The sequence below is a fragment of the Gilbertella persicaria genome (genome assembly GCF_025201335.1).
Source record: "Gilbertella persicaria strain CBS 190.32 chromosome Unknown B0P05scaffold_1, whole genome shotgun sequence".
Lineage (NCBI taxonomy): Eukaryota > Fungi > Mucoromycota > Mucoromycetes > Mucorales > Choanephoraceae > Gilbertella > Gilbertella persicaria.
The window spans coordinates 482,517-505,265 of NW_026251962.1; the positions used below are offsets into that span (position 1 = coordinate 482,517).

The following is a 22,749-nucleotide window of genomic DNA, read 5'->3' on the forward strand; positions in this document are numbered from 1 at the left end:
GCTGCAGTTAAATGCAAAGGAATTCGAACTCATGTGGTAGATACTTTTTTTTTTGGAGGATACTCAAACGAAGAGAAGCTGGAAAGCACTAAATGTTTCAAATGACATGACTTCTTTGCTTGTAACACAGGCCTATATTATGACAATCCGATATATTTGCCATTTAATTTGGACAGAAAAGGATCTTTGATAGGTAACAGCTGACGTCTCGATACCTCTCCATACTAAGAATGAATCTCTTTTCAAAAGCCTAGGCTGTTGAAGGCGAGTAGTCTAAAAGGCATACCTGTTTTTCTCCAAAAAAAACATTCTGCAACTGTCTCCAAAAATCTTAATAAACTGCAAATCAGGAGCTTATTTAATTACCCTCTCATTGTCTGAATTTGAATACTTTGGTCTATATGTATACAGAAATACTCATTTTTCCTGCTTTCTTTTCCTTTTTCTTTTTTCTTCTTCTGTACATATATATATATATCTACTAACACTGTATTATACAAGCATATTCTTCAGTCAAAGAGTATTGCGCCATTTGCATAATAATTATATAATAAATACCCAATGAAAAGAAGTTCAATATTATATTTTTTATTGTTCTTTTTCTGTACAATAGTCATAGTAGAATCGCAGTTGGTTGGGGATCTAGGCATAATACAAACTAATGTTCCTTGGAGAGCAGGACACGCTTCAGGTACTTCCCTTATTTATAGAAAGAGTCAAGGTTTACTAATACATGTATACAGCTTTCCAATATCCATATGTCATTCTTTACGGAGGCTCACAAGACATTTCAATCTCATCACCCACAACTTCTGTAATGGGCACCAACGATGTCTGGGTCTGGGATATACGCAATGGCTCCTGGTATCATCCTACTATTCAGACACAATCAGGCAATACTATGCTACCACAAATCTACTTTAAAGCAACTACTCTACCAAGCCAAGGTCAGATCATTGCACTTGTTAGTAATACAACTGGCGGCTCGGCAACAGGCGTAATACAAAAATTAGATATAAATAGCTGGTCATGGAGTTTTCCAACTACAAGTGAGTGTGTGTTACCTACTGATAAATTTTTCTAAACTCTTTCTTCCTTCAATGGGGAGGTTTCAGATTTCCAAGCGTCTGCTCGAACGGTGGGATATTCAATGCTAACGATCAATAACACCATTTACACTTATGGTGGATTGTCTGTAGATCAAAATGGCTATGCCAATGCTAATGCTGTCCAAAACGCTTTATCCATGATGGACGCAAATAGCTATCAATGGTCGTCTGGCTCTAATGGGCTTGGATTGGCTGATCATTCTACTTGTTATTTGAAAGCTTGCAACTGTTTGGTTACATTTGGTGGAACACCCACCGGTAATCCGACTGATGTAACAGATGTAAGTATTTATATTTAATCAAGACTGCCTTATATGTTGCTCAATGTATAAATAGGCTGTCAATCTTTATGACCTTAGTAAAAGAGTATGGAATGTTCAAGGAATTCAGACTCCTGCTGGTGCCTCTGCTCCAGGCGCAAGAAGACTTCATACAGCTAATTGCTTGGATGATTTGATGATTGTTTACGGCGGTGGCACTAATCAACCGGCAGATACAGATGTCTGGGTTCTGAATGCTACTTCTTATCCTACCATGACATGGCAAAGAATTACAATGGCAAACCAAACTCAAGGACCTAATTCAAGAATGGGTAAGTATCGTGTTTTATGTTATATGCTGTCGATTGCTGATCTTTTTTGTTTAGGGCATTCTGCTGTATTAGATAAACCAAACAAAAAGATATATATATTTGGTGGTTGGGGCCTAAGCGCTTCTAATGACTCTAATATGTATGTACTTGATTACGTGAATTGGGGTTGGACACGAATTGCTACAACCGGGTACCCTCATGACGCTCTGCCCAATATTAACAGCACTACGTCCAACGATCCAACTGGCAATGAGCAACAAGCAACAAATAAGCTCAGCGCAGGTGCCATTGCAGGTGCAGCTGTTGGTAGTGCGTTAGGATTAATATTGATTGCAGCTATTATTGCCTTCTTGTTCATCAGAAAGAAGAGACGCCAGCAACAACAAGACAAGGATGCCATGGTTGTCATTGGCGAAGAATTTTCTGACGAATACAAAGCAACAAGAGCGAAAAAAGATAATCCTTTTTACTATAATCCTGATGGTTTTTACAACACAAATGACGATGATGATGATAACGATAACGAGCATAGACGGCCTGCCCACCATGGTGGCTACTTTATCAATAATAATAATAACAACAGTCGTAGCACACATCGCATGTCAAAAGCATGGACAGGCACAAGCAGTCCACGCAACTCGTATACTCGACCTTCTGAAATTGGTGATAGTGATAGAGTCGTAACAGGCGTATTAGAAGCCATCACCCCTATAGATGATGGTACTGTGGCTGCTACTCATGGGTCTCGTAGTCCTCGTGAATCTCTCCGCAATTCCAAAGTTCTGCTGGTAACACCAACTGAGTACATTAAACAAGGACAAGTGCCGAATGAGATTATTTCACAGAAACCCAACGAATTTTCTATACCTGCTATAAGACAACAAAACACAAGGCAGGTTCCTGTCCACCACCATCTTGGCCTTCCAACACCCATTACGCCAGATGAAAACATAGTACCTATGAGTGCTTCTATGGAAGTTTTGCGAAGTATCGGAACAAATGCAAGCAGTATGATGAATCATACAGGAGCTAGTCAGTTTGATAATACAACTTCAACCGATGATAAAAGAAAGAACACAAGTGGTGTCATTTTTACCCACACTACTGTTCCAACGCCTGATTTTGAAGAACAAGAAGAGAACTGGACTTTTACTGATTCACTTTCTGTTGGTCAACCTTATTCAGCACCACCTATCCAGTATATCTCACCCAACTCACATCAATTGAGCACTGCTACATCAGCGCAAACATGGGATACAAAAGATGCTCCTAATTTCCAAATATCACTTGTGCATCATCACAATAATCAGCCATTGCAAGGACAATATCCTTCTTCAACACTCAATATGCCAATGGCCCAAACAGTCACTCCACCAAGCACTTCAACGAATAGTAGTCAAAACAACAGCTCAAGCACTAACGATATGCACAAGAGCAACCCACAAGTCAATATTTATAATACAGTCAGTCCACTGGATGCACTTGCTTCACTTGGACAACAACCAACAAACAGTTTAGAGAATACCCCAGGTAGCAGTCGCCATAATTCATCTGTTATCGTTAAAAGTATGACTCGAGAAAACAGCAATCATTCAACAGATGGCTTTATACAACTCGCGCCTTTTATTTCAGCACTGCCTCATAGATATCAGATAGACAAAGCAAAGCCACCAATTACTGGTCCTACCAACAATATTCTGTTTGCTATTGCAGGTGAGAACGAGTTAGCGCCTGTTGCTATTAAATCATTTGGACGAAGAGAAGCTTGGGAGCGAGAATGCCGTACGCTCATTAAACTAAAATCACCTTGTGTTGTTGAAATTTTGGAAGTATTGACTATACAAGGCAATGAGCAACACCATGTTCACGACGATGAAAGAAAAGATATACAGTATGTTACAGTCATGGAAAGATTAGATGAGACTCTCAACACTTGGATTCGACACAAACAACATAGCAAAAACAACGGCCGAATTGCTCGAGACATTCTCAAATGTTTATTTTGGTGCCACAATAATGGCATTGCTTTCTGTGATTTGAAGCCCAGTAACATCATGCATCGCCAAGGAGAACCATGGAAACTGATTGATTTTGAGGCGAGCCGTACAATTGGAGAAGAATGTGTAGGTGTTATTACACCTAGGTATTGTCCCCCTGAAGTGGCTCGAGCTACTACTTATGGATTAGAAGGTGCAAATGGTGTCGTGGCAACTGCTAGCGTTGATCTTTGGTCCCTTGGATGTGTTATCTATGAACTTGAGACCAAAAAGGCCTTATTTCCTAGCAAAATCAAAGATGAAACAATTCTTCATTTCGTATCGCATCCCTCGCCTTCTACACCCATATTAAATAACGGACTTCGATGGAATGAAAGCAAGGAGCTTGAGATTCCTCAGTTTGACAAGCTTGTTCCTAATCCACATACCCGACAATTAATCAAGATATTACTCAGTAGAGATCCCAACAAACGCACATCTGCTTCTCAATTATTAGTAAGGATGATGTCTTCTTTTTTTTTCCAGAAACTAACATGTTATTTAGGAAAACCCTTATTTTTTATCTTAAACTTTATTCAGTAGAGAATTTTGCATTGCTAAAATCCATTTCTGGATGTTGCTGCTTAAATTTAGCAAACATTTCTTCCTTTTTTAATGTATCACTATCAGGCTTTCCCATTGCCTTTTGACGTTGATCAAACTAATAAAACATTAGTATGTATTTCTATTTACGCGTTTTCCTACCATCATTTTTTCAACCATGGCTCTTGTTTCGCCATCCAAATCACTCAATTGAGAATTTTCGGGTTGAATCTTTTGTGTATTGATCTTAGGAGCACCCTTGACAACGTTCTCCCACCATTGCATTTGATTTGATTTTTCCAAATGAACCAAGACTTCTTTTTGATCTTCTACGGTCCAAGTACTGTCGTCCACTTTAATGGCTTGACATAATTCGCCCTACCAATCATGTTAGATAGAGCAAAATATACATTATGTATATACTTCGACAATTGGTTCTTTGCCCTTGAGTCCAACTTTGAATTGTGTTTTTTTGATAACAATATCAAGATCGCGAGCACGAGTACCTTTTGGGACAGGGATCGAGATATCGACATCTTGAAGAGTTTGCTTCCAACTAATAGCTAAATAAGCATCTTTTTTTATTATTATCATAACAACCTACTTACGTGTATGGTAACTGGGCTTGTTCTTCTTCTTCCTTCTTCTTTTCAAGTCTTTCTTGCTCTTCTTTAGCAGCGCGTTCAGCAGGTGATAAGTTATCAATAGGTTCAGACATTTTTTTTTCTATGGAAAACAGGAGAAAGAAATTTGACGGACATGTCTGAATGGAAATTCCACCTTTAAAAAAAGTTGATTGGACAAAACAATCCAATAAAATTTGAATTAAGAACAGGTATTTGAGATCGCCTGCACAATACTCGCATTGACACTGAAAGCGGTGACGGATCTTCTTGTAAACGAATAAACGTCTTGAGGCACTATTTTTTGTGGAATCTAAGTCTCTGGTTAACCTAGTAAATCATGTTTCCAAAGCGTATCACTAGAAGAGCGTATAAACTGAATCGGTTTTGGACCATAACTACCTCAAAACCAGCTCCAATGCTCTTTTTTTGGGTGTCTTGTGCAAAAGCATATATAAAAGAGCATTTTTATGCTGAAATACTGCAAGTTCTGAAAAGGTTGTATTTTCGCAAAAAAAATGCTTACCATACCTCGATGATTTCGTTAGTTTTCACCATATCTCAGTTTGATGACGATCCGTCAACATTCTACTAAGGCATGTGTTAATAGAGAATGCTTCTCTAAGCTTGGAAAATACACTTAAAGTGTCAGGATTCCAAAAGCAATATAAAAAGTGTACGCCATAGCTCAGAAACATTAAAGTAGGTTTCTGAGAGTTCTCTTAATAACTTGATAGCAAATATACTGTTTTCTTTGCATCGGAAGATATTCCCTGTCAATATCTACCAACTTTGTCACTACAGAGTTCTGATAGCTCTTCATTTCTGTGCACTTTTGGACCATGTTTTCTCAAAAATTTCAGGAAAGTTCATGAACGAACTGAGAACGAACTGAGAACGAACCTTGAAAATATGTTACATTCAAAGCCCGCCGATGAGCCTTTTCTTAGTGAAACGAGCAGAATTAGCGCTTAAAACTTTTTTTGCTTCTGAAAGAATTGAATAGCCAATAACAGATGCTTATAGACATATATTTCTACTTCTGTCAAGTTCTAAAAATTAAGCAGAGTAAGAGATACATAAATAAATAACAAGTAAATAGCGCATAAGATAATTGTATTATTACTTACATTAGATAATGACGAAGGGCAGGCGGTAGAAGAGAAATAGTAAAAGATATTAACCAGTACATATAAAATATTTACACAGATACGGATGTTCCTCCTAGAACCATGCATCTTGAAAGACCTAGAAACATTGGTGTATCTGTATCAACAGGCTTAATGTTATCGGGTATGATTGTGTAGAACCTTTCATCAAAGCTCAAGTTTAACTTGATTTTGCTCTGAGGCATAATAAAGGATTCTTCTTGAGAATTAAGCTGCATATTTCAAAAAAGAGCCTGATTGGCTACTGAAAACAAAAAAAAATCTCAGGACGCGCACAAAAACCTCACTTGCTCAGTTTCTTTTCTCTGACAAACCCCCTCCCTTTTTTTTAAGAGAACATGAGCAGTACTGGCACTCATCTTGGAAACACGCCTCTCAATCTGGCTAAGCTTCGAGAACTTTCAAGAAAAGAACTACCAGAGATCCTTGACAAAGTAGATTTATCAATAAAAAAATTAAAATTGTTGATGCATAGTATTAGGTTCGAGGTAAAAAAGGACTTGTTCTCGACCCTACTATCACTGGTCCTCTAAGTCTGATTGCTGAATTCACATTATTGAAGGTATGCAATTTATAAAACGAGGCTGTTTTGTTAACTATTCTTTAGGATCATGGTGTAGAAAAGATTTATCATCTTGAATCCAACGTACTTGAAACAGAATGTCCTGGTTTAATCTATATTTGTCGACCCAAATTGAAATACATGCGTTATATCGCTAGTAAGTATGTGAAACAAACAGCGTCTTTTTCTAACAATAAATAGACCACATTAAGCATTTCTCCAAAACATCTAAAGTAGAATGTTGGTTATTTTTTGTGCCTCAACGTACAATGGTATGTGAGCGTGTATTAGAAGAGGAAGGCGTAAAGGGCGATATTACTATTGGCGATTATGCAATGGATTGGATACCTTATGAAGACGATTTGATCTCAATGGAATTAGATACGTCTACATGGAAAGAGATCTATCTGGTATGGACATAAACATTTGTTTTCTTTATTGATCTATACAATAGGACGGAGATCAAACATCTATCTATTATGCAGCAAAAGCACTTATGCGTCTTCAATCCATCTATGGTCTATTCCCTCGTATCATGGGTAAAGGAGATGCAGCCAAAGTAAGACATAAAATACACGTCATTATATTCATCTTTTATGACAGCAATTAGCAGATATGTTGTTACGTATGAGGAAAGAGCAAGCAGTGATAGATAACACAGTAACAAAGACACCTTCCTTATTAAACACAATCTCGAACCACATTGATCAATTCATTATTATTGACAGAAATGTAGATCTTGTCACACCTCTATGTACTGAGTTGACATATGAAGGTCTGATTGATGAGACTATGGGCATCAAGCACTGTTTTGTTGAACTAGATGCTGCTCTTGTAAATCCTGCTCAGACACCCAAGTCACCACAGCCATCTACTGCACCACCTACACCTACACAACCCATCAAGAAGAAGAAATATGTCTTGAACTCATCTGACAAGTTATTCAGTCAATTAAGAGATCAAAACTTTGCTGTTGTAGGCGGAATGTTGAACAAGATTGCTAAACGAATCAACGAGAATTATGAAGTAAGTGTTGTATCAAAAGATAGAACAGATATTCATCAATTTAGGAACGCCATAATGCCAAAACAGTGGCTCAAATTCGTGATTTTGTAGGCCGATTAAATGAACTTCAACAAGAACATCAGTCTCTCAAGATTCGTATGTGGTTTATATATGATAAAACAAGACTAATATAAACTAGACACGGGTATTGCTGAGGAAATCATCGGCTATACAGTCACAGACGAATTTAACAAAGTCCTTGAAGTCCAACAAAGTAAGGTTACACTCTGATAAATTGCCTGACTTTTTTTTCCTTTACGGATAGACGTTGTTGCGGGCATTGATGGCAACCGAGAACCAGACTATATTGAGGAAATGATCAATAAGCAGAAGCCATTAGTCCAAGTTCTTAGATTGCTTTGTTTGATGTCATTAGCTCAAGGTGGACTTAAGCAAAAAGTGTTTGATCATTTCCAAAGGGAAATTGTTCAGGTAAGCAACGGAAGGGTCAACTCGAATGAGGTCATTTTATTTACATAACATTAGGCTTATGGTTATGAGCATATTGAGACGTTACACAAACTGGAAAAACTCAGGCTTTGGACCAAAAGAACAAATTCAGCCGCTTCCCGCAGCACGTTTGCACAATGCAGGCGACTACTTAAGTTGATTGTGGATGATGTCGATGAGCTCCATCCAAATGACATATCTTATGTTTATTCGGGATATGCACCCCTCAGCATTCGACTCGTCCAAGCTGCTATGCAAAAGCTAGGTCAGGCCACAATTCAGTCGGCAGGTACCAGCGCTGCTAGTTTGTTTTCCTATGTAGGCAATAGCACAGCTAATTTTATTCGCGAAGAAAAAACGCAAGGTGGATGGCGGGGTTCAGAAGATATTTTAAAATTATTACCAGGACAATCGTTTGATATTAAACAGACAGTGGAATATGGAGCTGAAACTAACGTGGCTATGGCAAAAGCCAAACGCCATGGACTTCAGCATGGTAAGACAACTATCATTTTTTTCTTGGGTGGCTGCACACATACTGAGGTATCAGCTGTTCGTTTTTTGGCACAACATGACGAAGGTAATACAAAAAAACATACAAACTCAAACTAATATTTTACACATAGGTCGAGATTATCTTGTCGCTACCACTCAAATGTTGAATGGCAACTCATTTTTATCACCTATTCTTCAGAATAATTAAACGCACGAGCCCTTTTTGATTGGCTATCGGTACTAGAACTGCCGAATAAAATTTTGATGATTCTGTATTTTTTTATTTCTTTTCTTTTTTCTTCCACACAAATTAATATGGCACCTATTGTGTTGAAAATCAAGGGAAATAAGACTTTTTCTCCATTTTCGTCACTTGATTCAGAGGAAGATCTTTCAAGAGCATGGAAAGTTTGTACCAAAGTCAGAGACTCGCTTGAACATGGTTCTCGTCTTGAGAATTTGTCCTGGCGTCTATGGTTTCGGCAGCAAGAAGGTTTCAAAAAACTTTCGATCAATACAGCGAGAAAGCTCAGTAGCCAGTGCTCTCTCGTACCAATTACTATTAAGGACGAACCTATTGACGAACAACAGGTTTACCCCTTGGACAATATTCCTATTCAATCTTTCCAAAACTCGTTCTATAATAACGCACCACAAAACAACTTTTTGCCCCAATTCCCACAACAACAGCAACAACAGAATATCGAATTAGACGATCTCTTCAATGCTTTTAACACTGGTTTCGATATGTCTACAGCAAACATGGATATGGCTGATGGTTGGGATTTTGGTATTCCCTCACCTACAAATCCATACTATTCACCTTCACAATCTAATACGGAAACACCTCCATTACAGCAACAACAGCAACAACAGCAACAAACTACGATTCATGATAAGAGTATAAATACCAGTCCGATTCTATTATCTGGTTTTGAGCAACAAACGTCACAAAATGAAGCGGGTGATGCCATGTATGTTTCAGGTTCAAGCATGCCACCACCACCGACAGCTACACTGCGCAACAAAATATTGGGCAATATAGGACTAAATTCAGCTCAGTCGTTTCATCAAACACCACCCATGTCTGCTTCTTCGAGTGCTTCTACTGCAGGCAGTAATGCTTCTGTGCAGGTCAATAACATGGTAGTAGACGAAGCAAACCGTGCATTAGGGTCACACATGTAAGTTTTTGTGCTTTGTAGGCATATATTGATTTATATTTTGCCTTTATAGACATGGTTTTGAACAAAAACGGATCTCGGCTTCAGCACCAAATTCACCACCAGCGCCATCAACTTTACTTGAGAAACCTAAACGGTCAATAGCATCATGTGTATCCAATATAGACAGTCAAACTAAACCTATATGTACAAATTGTGGGGCCACAAGTACGCCTCTTTGGCGAAGATCAGCCGAAGACGAACTATTATGTAATGCATGTGGATTATAGTAAGTAACAAAAAATCAGGGTTCAACCATTCAATTTTCCTTATCTATTATAGCCAAAAATTACATAATGCACCAAGACCCAAGACACTGAAGCCCCATAATGCAAGAAAAGAAGCCCGGGATGATGAGACATCTCAACTTGTGTGTAGCAATTGCTCAACAACAACAACACCCTTATGGAGAAGAGATGATGAAGGGGCTCCATTGTGTAACGCGTGTGGTCTATAGTGAGTATTTATTTGTCAAGTGCGAAGAGATAGCTAAATAAGGATAGTCTAAAACTGCATCATGAACGTCGACCTTTATCAATGAAAACAGACATCATTAAAAAGAGACAGCGATATGAGAGCAGTGTCAATGCAACCAATACAGGAAGAAAGAATAGCAAGAAATCAAAAACTGATCCAACACCTCCACCACCTCCAGTAGTATCACTACCATTATCATTACCATCATCCAATGACACGCTAGTTTCTGATTCATTTCCACCTATGTTTTCGACTAATGACAGCAGTATTAATATAGGATTTACAGACAATTTTGATACGGATGATGGGACATTTACAGGATACCAGCCAACATCATTTGCAAACTCAAGTGATGTGATGTCCAACAATTATTACTAACATTTAAGCTTGCATTATGATCATTCTGCATTTACCTTTACTATTATATATATATATATATATATATTCACAATTTATGAACCCATTTATTTACTCGACATATTCTTAAGACCTCTTTTTTTTTCTTTCTCTCTCTCTCTCCTAAAAAAAATACACTTGTATTATACATCAACATTTTAATTATGAATAAAACTAGCAAAAGGCATGACTTTTTTCTGCATCAAATCCTTCGTAATATGTGCCTTGAATTCAATGAATTTGGCTTCAAAATCCATGACTGTCGGTTTTGGTTCATGTGATATCCAGAATTGATTGAAGTGGTAAAACAAGTAACAATAAAACTCTTGAAATATATCCAACGTGGTACCGTATTGATAAAGGTACGATTGTAGCTGTTTAGACTCCAGTAATTGATAAGCGAATTTAGTGATATTGATACCCACAATAGCATAAGGGTACCAGTAAGTAGGGTGTGAAGCATGTTGTAGTACAGAGTGTGCATGTGTCGGATAGTGTTCTACAAAATAAACAAGGTCATTCAAACCTTGGATGCCCATGCCTCTAAAATCCGTGGCTGGATCACTGCCCTGAAAACCAATCTCTACCCATTGTTTAGATTTTCTTTCGACTGGAGTATCAGGTTTCATCTTTGACCACAACTAATGGAGTATGAGTAAAGACAGCACAGCTATACATACTTGCCAAAAGTAGTTGTGCCTCATGGGCTTTGTTGTCTGGATCATATCTTGTTCGGACATGCTGTTCTACAGTACTCAAGACTTGATTCGATTGGTAGATCTGAATTAAACTGTATTTGAGTACATAAGCAGCTGGTACTCTTGTTGAAGGAAACGCTTTCTTGTACACTATTCTCTCTAAAATGCTCTCCACAGAACAATCAGTAATTCCAAGCTGATATTTCTCCTGTTGAAGTTGCTTGGAATAATAAATAGACTGATCAATGCGGCAGATAATATTGCTTGGCACGCGTATATCTTGTACGTCGAGTTTTTCGTCTGTGCCTTCGTTTTCAAGCTGTTGTTGTGTTATGATAGTAGCGTTACATAGACGATAGAGTTCTGTTGTGCCTGTGGATAAGCGCACAATACACTTAACTACTCTATAAATGGATAGTAATAAAGGTGTATGGTATATTCTATTTAATAAGAGAATTATCCAATTCATAAAGAAAAGAAGCAAATGAGCTGCGGCTATTGAATATGACTAGTTTTCAAACTACTAGTGTGTGTATGCAACTTTTTTTTTGTTTCTTCTTTTTTCCTTTTGGTATGGTGAAAAAGAAACCTCAGACATTAAAAGAAATATTCCAGAATATTAGAAATAAGTCAACTAAAGACGATCAAGAAGAAAGGGAACTTCAGCGAGCTATAGAATTAAGCAAAAAAGAACAAGTGAAAGAACAAAAGAGACTACTAGAGCAGTTTTCTCGGATCAGTAACAAGAAAAAGAGACTAGTACAGCATATTGAAGAGGATGAAAATGATTTATTTCAAACTGTCTCTAGTAGACCACAACCTGTAAAAAAAACAAAGAAGATAAAGCAAGAACCAGTGAATCAAGGCCCTTTATTAGAGATACCAGACTTGTCTGCCTTTTTAAATGAACCAGACAGTGAAGAAGAGAACTCTATGTCTGAAGAAAAAAAGATCGAAACAGTGCCATTTTGATCGACGACGATGAGGATGAACAAGTAGAAGGAGTACGTGCGATTTCATGCAACGATAGTTATTGTGTTACTTATTATATATAGTTATTTGATGATCAAAGACTCGAACCAGACAATTCAAATCAAGAATTGACACTCATATCAGACTCGGACTGCAGTGTGATTGACCTTGTCAATCCTGACAACACACATGATCCATTACCTGAAGAAGAGGACGACGGTTATTTATCACCATTAGAAGGCTTTACAAACATTAAAGAAAACCGAGATAATGCACTCTTTAATCCATTCTTTGAACAATTCAAACAAAAAGAACCTACAAAACGAAAACGAAAAACTACGAAAAATAAGACCACTACTGCGTCTTCTTCTAAAAAACGGTGGTACTTTATGAACAAACGAAAGAAAAAGAAATAAGATATTTTTTTGGACAAATTAACTTGTGCATTTATTAAAATAAAATGATGTGATATGCTCAAAATTCTTGAGTAAAAACAAACAAGATAATGCATAAAAACAAGACCAATTTCAAAAAGGTTATATTCATTTTTACTAACAAAAAGAATAATAAATGACTTGCCCCCCCCCTTTTTTTTTCGAGATGATATAAAAACAAACATATACTTCTCCTTTTTTTTACTAGTCTTTTTGTTTCGAGACACTTTTTCTTTTCATTGTATTCAACTATAAGAGCATAGTAGAGACATAAAAAATATATATATATTTCTTCAAAAAAAAAGTAGAAAATTACACTTGAATACAATCAAAAGAAAGAGAGAAAATAAGCCCCTCAATTTTCCCCACCCCCTTATTTTTCTTTTCGGAAGAACTCTATATAAACTTCGCTTTGGCATATAACATTATTTTCTTTCTTTTTCTTCTCTATTATGATCGAAAACAAGAAAAATCTATCCGACAATGATAGCCTTATGTATCGTCCCTTTCATACGGACAACTTTACTATCTCTAAAGATCATTACTCGACCTCACTTGATCCTCGAGGCTACATTCCAGGTAAAGAGAAATAAATAGGATGATTGAACCAAAGACTTATATCTCTTAGTCTATGAATATGTTATCAACAATACGCCCATTATGTGGGATAGAGAAACTGGTATGCATATTGATCTGTGTATGTGCAATAAAATAACACTCGTTTAAAAGGATACGTGCATTTCACTGGTATCTGGAAGGCACTTGGTAATTCAAAATCTGACATTGTCAAAATGGTCGATTCAAATCCTGAATTGGGTACAAAAAAGATCAGAGGAGGATTCCTTCGAATCCAAGGCACATGGTAGGCTTTTATTTCATATAAGAAGTATATACTGACCACTCAATAAAGGATTCCTTATGACTATGCCCACTTACTCTGTAAACGCACTGCCTGGCATATCCGAAAAGAATTGGTGCCTATGTTTGGCCCCAAGTTCCCATTAGAAGCACTTTCACCCGATCATCAAGACTATGGTTGTCTCTTATTGCACCCCAAATCCAAAGTTCAGAAAAAGAGTAACACAACCATGCGTCAAAAGCCTTATGCCAAAGGCCGCAAAACCATGCGATCCAGCTCTGTACCCATCAAAAAAAGAAAACGCAGCAAGATTTCCACCAGTATGTCGGTCAATCGTTTGCTCAACAAGGATGAAAGCTCGGATGAGTTTGATGATATGATGACACTTTCGGATGCTTCCTCATTATCTTCTCTTGATTCACCCACGCCTTCTCCGACATTCCGAGTGATCCAGACATATCCACCAGACAACAACAGCTGGTCAAACGAAGGTCCCTTATTACCACCAATTCAGCAAGCACCTCCTTCTCATGAATACACACTTCCTTCGATTCAAAAACCATCTGCTCATGTTGCTCAGGATATCATTGATACCATTAGTGCTACTATTTTATTACAAAGGCTCTCACAAGATGATGGAGCAAGACCTTTTCGACCTTTTGAATCCTCTGTGATCCCATCCAAAGTGATTGTAGGTCATCAGGAATTTACCATTTGTTGGGATTAGACTTTATTTATTTATTTCACAAAATCCATACCATACGTGTTTCGCGCGCGCAACGTTATTTCTTTTTTAAATTATTCTCTTTAGCATCAATTTTTTTTTCTTTGTAATACCATCCTATGCCCCCCTCTTTTTTTAACTTTCAAAATAAACAAATAGTTTTTTACATGTATAAATTAAACTTTATCGAGAGAGGAGCAGCTGATAAATTAGTGGGTTTTTTTTTTTTTTTTTTTTTTTCGTGGCAAGCTTATTTTCTCCTGAATTTGTTTAGCATTGGTCTTTATTCTCGGCTATTGTTTTGAAAGCGGACAAGATCGTCGTGGAATCTGTATCGAAAAAAAAATGTCTAGTTTTGGTATTTCAACATTGAAAAAATCGGCTGCATCTTTTTTTATAGTCGCTGTTATTGTAGTTAACAGGGGAAAAGGAGAGAGTGTTTTTTTTTTGCCACTGAGAAGATGACTCCTATATGGTGTTTTCGAGATGTTTTAAGGTTTGTAGCACTATTCTCGATAATAATGTATGTCTATAAACTGCCAAATGAATTTCTTTTCATTATCCCGAAAACTCTTTTTTTTTTTTGCTTCCCATAAGATCAAAATGCGGATTTTGTGTGCCATTTACTAAAAGTGATCCCCTTTTTCACTCTCAAATGATACAAGAAAACATTTTTTTTCTCTTCCTTATTATGTGATTTGTCGAAACTAAATTCAGTACATTAAACAGCAATGCACATTTTTTTGTTTGTTTTGATACAGCATCTTTTTGACGATCATTCTTTTAATGGATTGCGTAGAATGTTTCTTTTTGATGCACCGGATATCACTAATGAAATCGAAAAAAAAAACATCTTGCGTTATAATTTTTTTTTTGTTCTTTGGTACAAGCAATGTTTTCGAGGCATTAAATAAAACAAATAGTGCAAGAGTACCGAGAAAAAAAAAACATCAACCTGCATTTATAGTATCATATACAATGTCAGCGATAGCAAGAAAAACACACAGAACCAAAGGGAAGGTTTGTTCACTGTGATCGACGCTATACATTCCTTTATTATAGTAGAACAAGCAATAACGTTGTTCATTGCATGATGCAAATAAATAACATAAGAAATCATAGCGAAGAAGCTTGAAAAACAAAAAAAAAGACAAATGACTAGTAACGACAAAAAGAGAAGACAAAGTTATGTTTGCTTACAATTCATACACGAAGGAATGTTATTTGGGTGATATGTATGCTGACGATGCTTTGACTTCGATACACACTGTTTATTAGGAATAGACAAAAAAAAAATCAAACAAACAGTTTCGTTTAATATGAACGGTAATTGTTTGTATTTGTATCAAAAATACCAAGTTTGCTTTGTTTATCAATTGTGACATTGCTACAGTATGTTGTCTAAACAGTATTGCGTCGATTGAGGAGATTAATGCTAGAAATTCAATAAGACTTGTACAGTTTTCTTCAGTTTGACAACTGTCAATGAGCAAATCCGATATCATTATATTGCTTGGCTAATACTGCTGCTGCTCTATCATTTTGCTATTAGGTGTAATAAATATGTATTTTGTATAAACATCTTTTATGTAAACACAGAATATAAGATAAGTAGGCTTTTCTCTGAATACATTCTTTTCATTTTGGGAGAAATAAGTTTGATCTACTATTTTTTTTTTTTTTTTTTTTTTTTTACTCTTTAATAAAATATTAGATGCTTACCTTGGTACTTGCGAGTATGTTGGAAATCTCTTCCTATCAAACTCTAATCATAAATTAGGTCTAAGTGTAACTGATGAATTTAATGCTGCCATTATTGAGATTAATAATATTAAATCATATACAGTGGTTTATCAAGAAAGAAGGCAAGGAATTAATAGACAATCTACCTCTGCTCGTAATTAACATGTTCTTCAGAGTCAAAACTCAATATGAGTTGGCTTGCTGTGAACAATGAAAACTTTTTCAGCATCCATTGCCCCTTTTTGAACTAAAGTTCTAACATTGTTCAATTCTTTTGACCTTCCTGAGATTCATGTCGAACAAGATCGGACTCAAAGGTCATGCGCTTTCGGAGTTATTTTTTGTTGTAGTTTCGTGCTAGCCATTTCCTTTAGCTTGGTTCTTTTCAAGTCACAAAAAACAAGGGAGAAGAATTTTTTATTTCTTCACATGAAACTCAAGGAAATAAACAATAAAATTGCGCGATCGGGGAATCGAACCCCGGCCCTTCGCGTGGCAGGCGAAGATTATACCACTTAACCAACCGCGCCACCCATTCCACCACTCTTCTGTTGCTCAACTCACCACTTCTCATCTAGCCGAAGCATTAGCATTCTGACCTCTGCTATCTTGTAACCTCTAATCATCTCAAAACCGAGGATAGTTCGTTCTGCGTTCGTCCTTGCTCTAGCTCTCTTTTTCTCTCTTTCTTTTTTCTGCAACCAATTTCTGCACTTTTTTTTCCCCCTCTTGGGTTTTTATTTCTGTACTACCAATCCCGAATATCTGTATTTTTCTTTTTGCCCGACTTATGGGATCGTATACAATATTCTTATTTTTGCCCATGCATAAATAAACATAATTTCACCTTAACCAACCGCGCGAGGTTAAGATGACGTGTGTCTGATTTGTTTGTTGTTGCTTTTGGGTACTTTATTTTGTTGAATAGCTCTTGATCTGTATATGTAACTTGTCTTTTTGAAGGTGTTGGTCTATTAAGGAATGAAGTAGCTGTCGTTTGGTATAACTTTGGTAAGAATCGGGTCAGAACTGGTAGAGTTATGGCGGTTACAAGTTTGAGCCAATCGAAGTGCTTTAGTGATTCGACCAATCACAAGTATTGTAAGTTTCGCGAGACGTTTTGGGGAAATTCAAGAAAAAGATGCTCTGGGTATGAAATTTGATTGACAGATTGTACTTTCGCTCTTGACAAGTATTCTTTGATTACTTTAATTATTTTTATTATCCCTTCATTTGATTCTTTCTTTATTTTTGCTTGTTTTATTTATTTTCTTTTCTTCTTTTACTTTATTTTATCTTATTCGTTTATTTATTTATGTATTCTATCTTGGTGTTCTTGGTGATTACTATTTCAAATTGTTTATCTTTGGTGTCACGATTGCTCTGTTGTTAATGGCTTTATAGTCTATTGTTCTGTTGTCAAACCTGTGTTCCCTCAAGAAAAGTTTATTTGGAAAGGCGATTAACTCAAGAAAGGCCGTACTTTGATATTCTTACGAATTGATAAGTTATCAAGGCTGAATTAGTTGATTGTTCACATTGTGTCACTCTCATAGTCCGTATAGTTAGATGTAGATCTAAATTCTTGTTGAAATCACTATTGTTATTTATATCATTGGTGTTTGTTGAAAGTTAAAAAGGGTACTTGATTACTCAAAATAAAAAAAGAGAAGAGTTTTTCTTTCTGATTAATTACAAAAATCTTGTTGCTCATTACTTCCTTCAAATTCTGTCTTTGAAGCTTACTAGTGCCTATACATTATATTTTTAAATTATATTTTTCTAGTGTGTCATTGATAGTTTTTACAGTCTGCTATCTTCCTTTGTTTTAATTTTAATTGTTCTATTTTATATCAAAGGTAAACATACTAGAAGGATATAACTTTGACAAAGATGTCGTCTTTGTAGATAGATCCAATAAGTAGCAAAGCCAATAAAACTTGTAAAGTATAACCAGAGATACGTATAATAAGTCGTAGGGCTTAACTTACTATAGAGTGTAACTAATACTTAATATTTGTGTTGAAAGATGATGTTTATTTCATTGAGTGCAACTTATATTTATACTATCTATAATGTCTGAGTTGTGACTCAAGTGGAAGCTTCTAGTATTTGAAGTCGTAGCCATATAAGGGGAATGCCAGATATGGTAATGATAATCAGATAAACATCTGACTAATAATTTCCAGAACCTTCGAGCACCTGCTGGTGTCTTCTGGCCGCTTTCTTCACATTGGGCTTAAACCTAAGTTTGGGTACGACATCATTCCCCCCCGAGAATGTTGATCGCCTCTGATCAACTTGTTCAACCGAGTCAGAAGTAGCCTTATTCCTTGAGTCAAGACCCATTTCAGAGCGCCAAGCAGCACGAGAAACCGTGGGATTGTACCAAGGAGTATCGATCGAATCAGCCTTGACACCTTTTAATCGATCGATATGTACCCAAGAAGTGTAAGGTTCACCACCAATAGTTTCTAGTTTGTAAACATGGTTGGCCTCGTTTCGATCTACAATGACAAAAGGGCCTATCCAGTTGTATTCCAGACCATACTTTTGCTCATTTCTGAGTAAGACATGATCACCAATCTCGAATTCCAGCTTTTCGATAGCAGCATCCCAACGTCTCTTGTCAGACTCAGATACTATTTTCATTCGATGGGCAGCGGCGGCGCGGATTTGACCAATATCCTCAAGTTCTCGAGCAGTGTGTTCAGCAATTGTCCTTGGGTCATTAGAAGTCAACTTATCGAAATAAGGACGAGTATAATCACCAGGAAGCAAAGGCTCACGGCCATATACCAAGTAGAAGGGAGAATAACCAGTAGAACGATGGTGACGGACCCGAGCAGCAAAAAGAGCAGTATCTACAAACTTGTCCCAAATATGAATAGCACCATTGACGTATTTCCTAAGCATAGCCTTGAGAATACCATTAAGTCGTTCGCATTTTCCGTTTGTGCGCGGATGGAAAGCTGACGTGAACTTGTGGTTTGTTTTTATACGATTCATATACAACTTTACCACCGTAGACATGAAATTTGCACCACGATCAGTCAGGATTTCTTGAGGGCAGCCGAACTTCATGACGATCTCCTCATAGATAAAATCTGCAACAACTTCCGCAGTAGCCTCTGGGACAGCACGAGCAATAGGCCAATTAGTGGTATAGTCTACCGCCGTTAGGAGCCATTTATTACCCTGATTTGTTAGAGGTAATTCACCAACAAAATCTAGATGCCAGCGACCAAAAGCAGGAGGAATATCCAAGGGAACCATAGGAGCATGATGTTTGTTTTTGCCAGGACTAGATGCTAACTGACATTCTTTACAGTTTAATAACCAGGTTTGAATATCAGTTCGCATGTTAGGCCACCACCAACGTTTGCGCATAAGTTCAAATACCGTAAGCTGACCGGCATGACCAAAGCCTTCATGGAACTTATTCACCAGGGTAGCGCGATTTGAGAAAGAACAGAATCTTGCTTCAAGCTGTTGATTATTGACCTTCACTAGACGATACACCTTGTCTTGCTTTATCACAAACTTATCACGATTCGACTCTAAGACAGATTTGACCGTGTCAGGGACCAGTTCTGGTTTTGTCAGATAGAATGTGGGCCAGTCGGTAGGGTGAACCAAGATATTAGAGTCTACAGAATACAAGTAGCGAGGTTCCATACTTGATTCTGCAGGTATACAGTCAGCTCCATCGCGACGTGACAACGCATCCGGGACTTCGTTCATTCTACCAGGCTTGTAGAGTATCTTAGGATCATAAGTTTCAATTTCTGAGAGCCAACGCACCAAACGAGCGGTAGGTTTTGCTTGTGATCTCAGATACTGAAGAGGGTTATGATCCGTGTATACCACATAGTCAGCACCATCGATAAAACAACGCCAAACCCGAAGAGCATGTAATACACCAAGTAGCTCCCTCTCTTGTTGTGGTGATCTGAGCACTTTCAATACAAAATATAATAAATAATCTTTCATCATATAAATGAATAATCACTTATAGCACTATACATTATAAATATAAAGTAAGCATTGTATAATGACAGTAAATAACGGTAACTGGGATAATATGGATATTTACAAATAAGGAAACCATAATTGTACCTTTTGGGTAACAAGGAGAATTAAAGGAGAATTTATATAATCAATTCCCAGGCACACGCTGTCAAGGTGTTAAGTAATCAATAATCAGTAATCATAATTAGTCAATAAATCAGGTAGTATAAAAGACAACCTGGAAAAGATATATTTTAGAGAACAATCAATTTATTTTTGTAATAAAGAAGTACTGAACAGTCTCACTGTATTTCTTTGTTTTCTTTCTATCTTCTATTCTATCTTCATTCACAACCCAAACATCACATTTTTTACAGTGAATTCTGTTGCTACTATGTCCAACTTTGACTCTAACACTCCTGCTTCTTCCTCTCTCTCCTCTATGGATCTTTCCCTTGATAATGCCATGGAAGAAGTTCCAGAAAACACTATCTCTGATGTTGCTCTTAATTTAAATGAAGAATCTACCTCTGTTCATCTCTTGGATACTGCTAAGGAAAATCTGGATCGTTTGCGTTCTGGTTTTAAGGTTGCCTATGGCCACTATTTGTCGTGTCAAAAAATTCATCCTGGTGCTGAGAACACTCGTATTGCTTATCTCTCATACAAGGAAGCTGAAACTCTTTTCAAAGAAGCTGAAGAAGCCTACAAAGTCTTTTATGCTATGGAAAACCCGGTCAAGATGGAAAACAAGAGCACTTTGGTTCCTTCTGGACTTCCTTATCTTCAACTAAAAACGGATACTGACATTCCAAAAAAGCATATGGAGGTCTTTGACTCGGTGTATGATTTTTGCACTCAATTCAAGACCATTCTTGAAGCACATTCTCTCAACATGGATGATCACTGGGAACGTCTCTTGCCAATGTGTCTCAACAAGGAGGAGAAATCCTGGTTTGAAGAGAAATTGAAGAACAAATGTTTCTCTTGGTCTGATGCTGAAGGAATGATACTGGATCACTATGACACTCCCTACAGAAAATTTTTGTTAATGTTTAAGGTATGGACCATGAAGCAAGGTCCCAATGAATCTACTCGTCTCTTTGCTGCCAAGTTTCAAACCCTCAGAAGACAGGCAGGTTTGCAAGATGGTCTCTCCTTGGTTTTGACGTTCTGGGCTGCCCTCCGTGAATCTGTTCGAAATGTTGCGTCTGTGGCTGTTTCTTCTCAGTACGGTACTAAGTTACCAAGTAAAGTCGAAGATATAATCGGCTTGGTACTTGCATCAACCAATGACACTGATGTATTCTCTTCCTCTTGGAGTTCTAGTCCTCCTTTGTTTAAGGGAAATGATGGTTATAAGCATGTTGAACGTACACGTAAACGTAGTGCACCATCAAGAGCTGGTAAAGACACTTGGTCTAGCAAAACTGTTTCTTCTTTCTCTTCTGCTCCTCATAAGAAGCCTTGCACGTATTGTAGTAAACCATGGTATCATGGTCATCGTTGCGAAGAATTCATGGAGGCAAAAGGTAATAAAAAGCAAAAAATATCAAGAATGGCGGTTCGTGGTAATGGTTCTCCTTACGAGACAAATGGGACTGCTTCTTCGGAAGATGAAGATAATGATATGATGATGGCACGCTTGGCCCTTGATTGTAAGTCAGAAAATAAAGACATCGTTAAAAGGGATTTTAAGAACGTTAGTGCTAACATTACTTTTCCCATTCTTGTCAATAATTCTATTAGAACAAAATCTTTGCTCGACTGCGGTGCGACCTTCTCTTCTGTGGACAAGCAATTTTGTTTAGAAAATAAAATAAACATTCATTATATCACACATATAAATAAAGACTTGGTTAATAAGGATAACATGCATAAGTACCTTATAAGACTTGCTGATAATAACTCATATGTAAAAAGAATTGGTACATGTATTCTGAGTGTCAGTTGTAACCAAAAGACCATAAAGCATCAATTTGAAGTCATGAATCTCACTAATACTAATGACTATACAATGAGCATTGGTACAGATTGTATGCACTCTTTGGCGATGGGAATTTATGGATTACCTGTCAAATATGATGACAGCGACACGAGTGAAGAATTAAGAGAAGCTGATAGACGCTTCAATAATACAAGTGATCTTCTTGAATCATTAGAAGAAGAAAATAAAAAGAATGAAAATAATCCTGCTTGTGATGCTAATCAATTCAAATTAGTAATGGATTTCATTCAGCCCTTCATTGATAACAATCAGGCAATTCCTAAAGGTTCATTCTGCACTATACCAGAAAGTGTGGTGTGCCTTGACACTCCTCCTAATGTAACTGCGTATAAAAAGCCATATCCTGTACCAATCAAAATGATGGATATAGTGGATGATCAAGTAAAGGAATGGTTGGATAATGGCATTATTGAGCGTGCTCCTGCTAATACGGAATGGAATACGCCATTAACCATTGTAAAGAAAACGGACGGTAAGGGAGAAATTACTGGCTATCGTGTATGCCATGATCCTCGTCATATTAATATCCTGTTAAAGTCAGTGGATCGTATGCCTCTACC

General features: G+C 37.1%; 8 protein-coding genes and 1 non-coding gene across 9 annotated transcripts; 6 read left to right on the forward strand and 3 right to left on the reverse strand.

Moving 5' to 3' along the window:
• Window positions 1–733: 733 nt before the first annotated feature.
• B0P05DRAFT_567672 (uncharacterized protein) lies at window positions 734–4,266 on the forward strand (the record flags this gene model as incomplete). The annotated part of the gene is made up of 5 exons (XM_051581149.1): window positions 734–1,049; window positions 1,116–1,390; window positions 1,446–1,701; window positions 1,756–4,193; window positions 4,243–4,266. The coding sequence occupies 5 exons, from the start codon at window positions 734–736 to the stop codon at window positions 4,264–4,266; spliced, it is 3,309 nt and encodes a 1,102-aa protein (XP_051439747.1).
• Window positions 4,267–4,269: 3 nt separating this feature from the next.
• Window positions 4,270–4,998, reverse strand: B0P05DRAFT_460581 (HSP20-like chaperone; the record flags this gene model as incomplete). The annotated part of the gene is made up of 4 exons (XM_051574018.1): window positions 4,270–4,398; window positions 4,443–4,658; window positions 4,704–4,836; window positions 4,889–4,998. 4 exons carry the CDS (start codon window positions 4,996–4,998, stop codon window positions 4,270–4,272), a joined length of 588 nt encoding a protein of 195 aa, XP_051439748.1.
• A 1,367-nt stretch (window positions 4,999–6,365) lies between these two features.
• Window positions 6,366–8,943, forward strand: B0P05DRAFT_521347 (Sec1-like protein). Its single transcript, XM_051575863.1, has 11 exons — window positions 6,366–6,506; window positions 6,554–6,634; window positions 6,680–6,791; window positions 6,836–7,044; window positions 7,089–7,193; window positions 7,238–7,660; window positions 7,705–7,795; window positions 7,839–7,913; window positions 7,965–8,131; window positions 8,186–8,729; window positions 8,776–8,943. The coding sequence occupies exons 1-11, from the start codon at window positions 6,411–6,413 to the stop codon at window positions 8,850–8,852; spliced, it is 1,980 nt and encodes a 659-aa protein (XP_051439749.1). The 5' UTR covers window positions 6,366–6,410; the 3' UTR covers window positions 8,853–8,943.
• On the forward strand, window positions 8,944–10,854 carry B0P05DRAFT_521354 (uncharacterized protein). The gene is made up of 4 exons (XM_051575864.1): window positions 8,944–9,828; window positions 9,881–10,096; window positions 10,150–10,323; window positions 10,371–10,854. Exons 1-4 carry the CDS (start codon window positions 8,960–8,962, stop codon window positions 10,720–10,722), a joined length of 1,611 nt encoding a protein of 536 aa, XP_051439750.1. The 5' UTR covers window positions 8,944–8,959; the 3' UTR covers window positions 10,723–10,854.
• B0P05DRAFT_593115 (ELMO/CED-12 family-domain-containing protein) lies at window positions 10,683–11,908 on the reverse strand (the record flags this gene model as incomplete). Its single annotated transcript, XM_051583038.1, has 2 exons — window positions 10,683–11,381; window positions 11,425–11,908. Coding segments are annotated over 2 exons (967 nt in total), but the record flags the coding sequence as incomplete, so codon positions are not given.
• An 88-nt stretch (window positions 11,909–11,996) lies between these two features.
• B0P05DRAFT_521358 (uncharacterized protein) lies at window positions 11,997–12,886 on the forward strand. The gene is made up of 3 exons (XM_051575865.1): window positions 11,997–12,354; window positions 12,390–12,442; window positions 12,494–12,886. Exons 1-3 carry the CDS (start codon window positions 12,012–12,014, stop codon window positions 12,824–12,826), a joined length of 729 nt encoding a protein of 242 aa, XP_051439752.1. The 5' UTR covers window positions 11,997–12,011; the 3' UTR covers window positions 12,827–12,886.
• Window positions 12,887–13,338: 452 nt separating this feature from the next.
• B0P05DRAFT_460707 (transcription regulator HTH, apses-type DNA-binding domain-containing protein) lies at window positions 13,339–13,833 on the forward strand (the record flags this gene model as incomplete). The annotated part of the gene is made up of 4 exons (XM_051574025.1): window positions 13,339–13,423; window positions 13,473–13,523; window positions 13,574–13,706; window positions 13,755–13,833. Coding segments are annotated over 4 exons (348 nt in total), but the record flags the coding sequence as incomplete, so codon positions are not given.
• Window positions 13,401–14,603, forward strand: B0P05DRAFT_521362 (uncharacterized protein). The gene is made up of 3 exons (XM_051575866.1): window positions 13,401–13,706; window positions 13,755–13,983; window positions 14,010–14,603. Exons 2-3 carry the CDS (start codon window positions 13,877–13,879, stop codon window positions 14,428–14,430), a joined length of 528 nt encoding a protein of 175 aa, XP_051439754.1. The 5' UTR covers window positions 13,401–13,706; window positions 13,755–13,876; the 3' UTR covers window positions 14,431–14,603.
• A 2,025-nt stretch (window positions 14,604–16,628) lies between these two features.
• B0P05DRAFT_t4 lies at window positions 16,629–16,699 on the reverse strand. Its single transcript has one exon. It is a non-coding gene; the product is annotated as a tRNA-Gly (tRNA).
• Window positions 16,700–22,749: the final 6,050 nt, after the last annotated feature.